The following is a 5,547-nucleotide window of genomic DNA, read 5'->3' on the forward strand; positions in this document are numbered from 1 at the left end:
CCACAAAAATATACGGTCTACCACAAAAATATGCGGTCTACCAAAATGGACGTGGTCTACCGTAATAATATTAAAGTAATAAAGTACAATATAAGTATAATTTAAAGTATAAAAAAATTGTATTTATTATTTATTAAGGATCCACAAAATTATCTACCGTAATAATATAAAAGTATAATAAAGTATAATTTAAAGTATAAAAAAATTGTATTTATTATTTATTAAGGATCCAAAAAATTATCCACAAAGCATAATTTCATATCTCTAAGGAAAGCATCAAAAATATTATCGGTTTTATTTAATCCTCGCCACCAATACTCGGCTAAGTACCTATCTAAGAGGTCTTCATTAGTACCACACATTTTTTTAACGATTTTGAGTCTAAGAGGCCTCCAAAGACTTTCAATTCTTTGTGTATTGGCACCAGTTTCCGGGTCCACAAAATTATTTGAATGATTAACTGTTTCATGTACATGATAGCCCTTTTCAGATAAACCTTTATATCCAAGCCACGAATCAGAATGAACTGTTGTACCAGGTAATACCTTAAAATTAAACCCAAATTGTTAGATAGACAGTTATGTAAACAGTACACATTATTTCATAGGTACCTCATTTTTAATTATTCGATGTAATGTTTCTTTGTTTCTTTTTTCAACAACAAAAAATCTTGCATCAATTAAACCATTTTCCAAAACACAACATAATCCGACTACCCAGGGTCCACCAATTCTCCGACCATAATTGCGATTGGTGTCTTCTTCATCTTCTTGTCTAGGTATTACTGCAGCTTTTAAATCGGCAAGTCGAAAGCGCCCTTTATTATTTTTCCGTGCGCCTCGCAACAAACATTCGTCAATTTGAACGATCTGACCAGGACCCCCAAAAGGTTGCCTTTTGTTAAATAGACGTACAGGAATGTCTCTACAGAGATTCATCCAGTCACAAATAGTATTTTTGGATCTCCCCGTAAATTTTATTATTTGAACTAGTTGATTTTCTGTAACCCAGAAGTACACAATCTCCATAATTTCACTGAGACTCAATCCACTATTGCATCGACCATTTGCATCCAAATAAGTAAAAAATGAATTATTATTACGTACCGATTGGGTAGTTTGGTAACCTTTTTTTTTACAACGGAAAACTTCTCTTATTTTTCCTCGGTAATTTCTTTGGTACTGTTTTACTTCACTGCCACATTTGTGACATTGTTTTGCACAAGGTAGTAAACCATAATCTTGCAGGTATTTGACAGTAGATTCTTCGGTTAAAAAATTTTTATAAAATTCTTTAACTAGCATTTTAAAAACTATTTTTACAACTCAAAATTTAAAAAAAGTTGTATTACTACAAACGACACTAAACCAACTAACCCAGTAACCTGTATTGTTACCTATATGATAAAATATATATCGTTATGAAAAATTGAGATAAAACATATAAATTGGTAAATGGTAGATAATAAATATAAATGATGCGGGATTCCCAGCTATATAGGTAGAACACATAACATTGATAGACCGCATACTATACTCATATTTATAGTTACATAGCACACAAAACGGAGGTAGACCGCATATTGGGAGATAGCCAATATCAACATTTCATGAAAACAAATGTAAATTAATAGTATCTTAAACTCAAAAACACGATTTTTCCAAAAATCCAGCATTTTGAAGGTTTACGACTATAACTTACAAATTAAGTTCGAGCCATTTTTTTAGTAGCTACCTTCAAATTAAGCATGCAAAAACACACATTTTGAATAATACTATAACCTTATTCCTTTGGTATAATGGATATTTAACTCGATATTTATACATTATTGTAGGCATTTAACACATTATTTACATAATTTTATATTTGATAGTATATTATAATAAAAATTAATACTCTAAAATAAAACACCAATTTTTTTTTGCTCAAAGTTTATTGATAAGTTATGGTCAACATTTTATTTCTATAATAATTAATAATTAACTCATTTAAGTTCATATGGGATTCCAAATTCAGATTAAATACTCTGAACAAATGGACATAGTAATGGCATATTGATTAACAATTATTGTAGTGAATATGATTAATTGAATAACCTTTATTACAGTTTATAGATTTCTGAGTAAGTACACAAAATATCGCGATTTAAATCCAAAAATACACGCAATTTTCAGTTTTTTCATTGTAATTCTAAAAATAATTGTTCTAAAATTTTTTAGGATTATTCATAGTTCACAAATTAAAGTGAAAATTATAATACAGAACATTTAAATATCGCCTAAATTAATAGTAATGAAAACGTTAATCCTAAAAAATGTAGAACAATCATTTTCAGAATTACAATGAAAAACCTGAAAATTGCGCGTATTTTGATTGGCTGTAACTTGGTCAATTTTGGACTAAGAAAGTTGGTTGGACTACCAAAATACATTAAAAAATTAGGCAAAAAAAATAGTAATTAAAATAGGTGGTTGTCATTTAAGGAAAAAAGTTGTATTGCGCATGCGCAAGTCTAATTAAGTTAAAAAAATTCATAGGCCATCAACAAGTGTATTTTTATGTCATAACAACTAAATAGAAAACAGAATTCAAATTACATTGCCCTACTCAAAGATATTGAGTGTTCTCAATTAGCGATTGCACGTTGTACATATAACTATTTAAAGAATCGGCCTTCTTAGTGATCCTGGCGGACCATTCCCACAATAAATGCCGTCAAAATACTACTAAAAAATGTCAAGCATAGGAAGTGACTAACACCGTATTCCGTACACCGTATCTACATCGTTCCCTCGTATAACTGTATACCTAATCATTTTCCCTACTCTTTATACACTAACTTTAAGATGTCATAACTTCGAAACTATGCCCTAGCGCTAAATTCTGATTTCACCATCGTATTCAGTGTACTTAACAACTATAGGCTATAGTAAAATAGAAAAAGTAATAGTTTAAAGTAAAATTTTACTTTCAAGAAATTGTTTTCTCTTATCTTGCATTCTGATTAGATATAGGTATATTATTATTGTATTATAAATTATAATCTTAAATAACAAAATGTAAGTTTATAATTTTAGTACTTGTTGTAAGATATTTGTTAGGAGTTATACAGTAATACAAATTACAATCCTAAACGGCTACATTCGGGAAGATCGAAATTATTATTAATTGTGTCATTGAGTCATTTAAAAGTATGAGAGCAATTTATTAATATGGCATTTTTATAATTATGGTTAAAAATCGTTCTTATCATCAGGTGAGTGTGCGCTTGTCTTGAAATATAAATCTACGCTACGCTTGACAATCGTAGAAATGTTTAATTGGAAAATATAAAATATAATTTTAACAACAAATTGTGAAGAATAGTATAATCTTAATATTGATAATATGAAATATTGCGAGGGTGGGGGGCAGAGCCTCCCACAACTATGTGAGCAATTAATAATTGTAACACACTATCATATTTAATGAAAATTTTCAGATCTTTTTCAAAATTCGAGTTTTGCCGCCTTTACAGAATTTGTACGACCCCGTTCGGATTTTATTCGGGTTCCCGGCTAAGTTTATAGGCCACGCGCGGCCGTATTTCGTTCCCGACGGGCCAGCCGAGCGGCCGAGTTTATCAATAGTTTTGTCGAAATTTCGAGTTTTACCGTTTTATTAGCGTTCCCCGCTAAATTTATAGGCCGCCTGCGGCCGTTCTTCCTTAGCGACGAGTCCCGACACCTGAGGTGGATTGACATCGTGGAGAGTATAGAGAGAAGTGTTTTGAATTTATTTCACGTAATTTATTACTTAATTTTGCGTTTTCGGTGCAGTTATTCGAGGTGAGTGACCCATGAATGATGAGACACCCAAAAAAATTCGTTGGCTATATGATTTGCATGGACGCTCGAAATTTAAAAAAAAATTTAAAAAAAAACGGTATAGGTTGTATACTTGTCACGATTTAAGATATACAGGTTGCGTATCGAACTCCCATAATTTGACCGGTGAAGTTCACCTAGTGAACTAACTATCTGAATCAGCTGTTCCCACTACTACTAGCGCACCGAGAGGACAAGTTTATAGATTCAATAATATTATATACTGTAGGCACGGCTATAGATAGTATCTATAGATACTATCTTTAATCGTGACTGTAGGTATTATTGGTATCAAAAGCAGATAAGCGTGGTAAGTTGTAATGGCGTTATATTATATATATATTTAACATATTTAAACCACAACGAGCGCTAGTGATCGGGGGTATCAGCTGTTTCAGATAGTTGGTTCACCAGCACGGCTATAGATATAAGAATATTCTTATATTATCTATGGTCGAACGTTGCCGAACAACGGTTGTCGTTGAGTGGGGGGTGCGCGCGATCGGATACGTTTTGGTGCGGACACTCGTGGCGCAGAGTATACATACAACTGAAAGTACTATAAAAAAAATAAATATGATATAATAAATATATCAATTAATTTATCGAAAATAAAATAAAATAAAAAATAGGTAGGTACACAAATCTTATATATCTATAAAAAAAAATATGAATTCAATTATTATTGATTAAACTTGTTTAACTTATTTATTTATTATTTAAGTACTATTAATACCATGGTTAAAATAAACATTGTATATTTAAGCCATGATTAATTAATACTATAAAATATGTTTTAATTTCTTGAGCCTTGATCAAATACACGTTAAGAAAATGAAAAATTTTTTTTGAAAACTTCCGAGAGTTTGTGATAAATATTAAAATAATAAAAATGGAACTCAGTAATGAGTAGGTGGGTAATTAAAAGGACGCCACACGCACTGTGTTGTCATAAAAGTGCCTAACAAAGCAAATTTATGGTCAGCAAATCACGTTTAGCTCTGTTTGATTAAAAATTAGATTGAATCGACGATTGAATATTATGAAACTTGTTAGTAAGAACATTATCTTCGTAAGTTGTTTTTTTACAATATTAATAAATTAATTAGTAATAATTAGTAATAAATTAATAGATTAATAAATTATTCCGTTTTGAGGTGAGTTTTGAGCATTTTTAATTTACGCTATATTATTACGCATAACTAGCTAAAAAATTTAACTATCGTAAAAAAACAACATACGAACCCAGATAATAAAGGATCTTTTACCCTTATTTTGAGCTTTAATTATATTATTTTTCCAGAAAATTAGATAAACATTATAAAATAAGTTAAACGAATCTCATATTTTGTCTAAACTATACATGGACCGGGAATGAAGCTTACATTTAGCTATGCTCTAAAAAATACATTATTGTAAAATATTCCTTAACACAAACTTGTTTAAGACTTGAAATAGTCTAGTTCTATCAAAAACACAGTGTATTTTAAAAGGTTCTTAATTCAAGAAATAAATTACTTTCTTTGCATTTTATAATTAGCAGCATTTGTTTAAAAAGTAACAATCTAACACATAATGATTATACCTCTTAAAAATTAACAATATAGTCTCAATAATATTTTCTACTTATAATAAAAAAGGACTACACATGTAAAAAATTAGAAAAATACTCCATATAAAA

General features: G+C 29.9%; 2 protein-coding genes across 2 annotated transcripts in view; both read right to left on the bottom strand.

The window, feature by feature from the left end:
• Positions 1-5,547, bottom strand: part of LOC100162526 (putative mediator of RNA polymerase II transcription subunit 26) — a 51,221-nt gene that overhangs the window by 34,251 nt on the left and 11,423 nt on the right. The gene's annotated exons all lie outside the window — the stretch shown is intronic.
• Positions 7-1,881, bottom strand: LOC103310208. The gene is made up of 2 exons (XM_016806761.2): positions 612-1,881; positions 7-545 (listed from the first exon to the last, which is right to left on the bottom strand). Exons 1-2 carry the CDS (start codon positions 1,302-1,304, stop codon positions 222-224), a joined length of 1,017 nt encoding a protein of 338 aa, XP_016662250.1. The 5' UTR covers positions 1,305-1,881; the 3' UTR covers positions 7-221.

This window comes from Acyrthosiphon pisum, chromosome A2, assembly GCF_005508785.2.
Source record: "Acyrthosiphon pisum isolate AL4f chromosome A2, pea_aphid_22Mar2018_4r6ur, whole genome shotgun sequence".
NCBI lineage: Eukaryota > Metazoa > Arthropoda > Insecta > Hemiptera > Aphididae > Acyrthosiphon > Acyrthosiphon pisum.

Excerpts from the sequence above, each read along its gene's own strand:
- LOC103310208 (XM_016806761.2), bottom strand. The coding sequence starts at position 1,304 with ATGCTAGTTAAAGAATTTTATAAAAATTTTTTAACCGAAGAATCTACT. Across the intron at positions 546-611 it reads ATCGAATAATTAAAAATGAG|GTATTACCTGGTACAACAGT; the intron begins GTACCTATGAAA and ends TTTAATTTTAAG.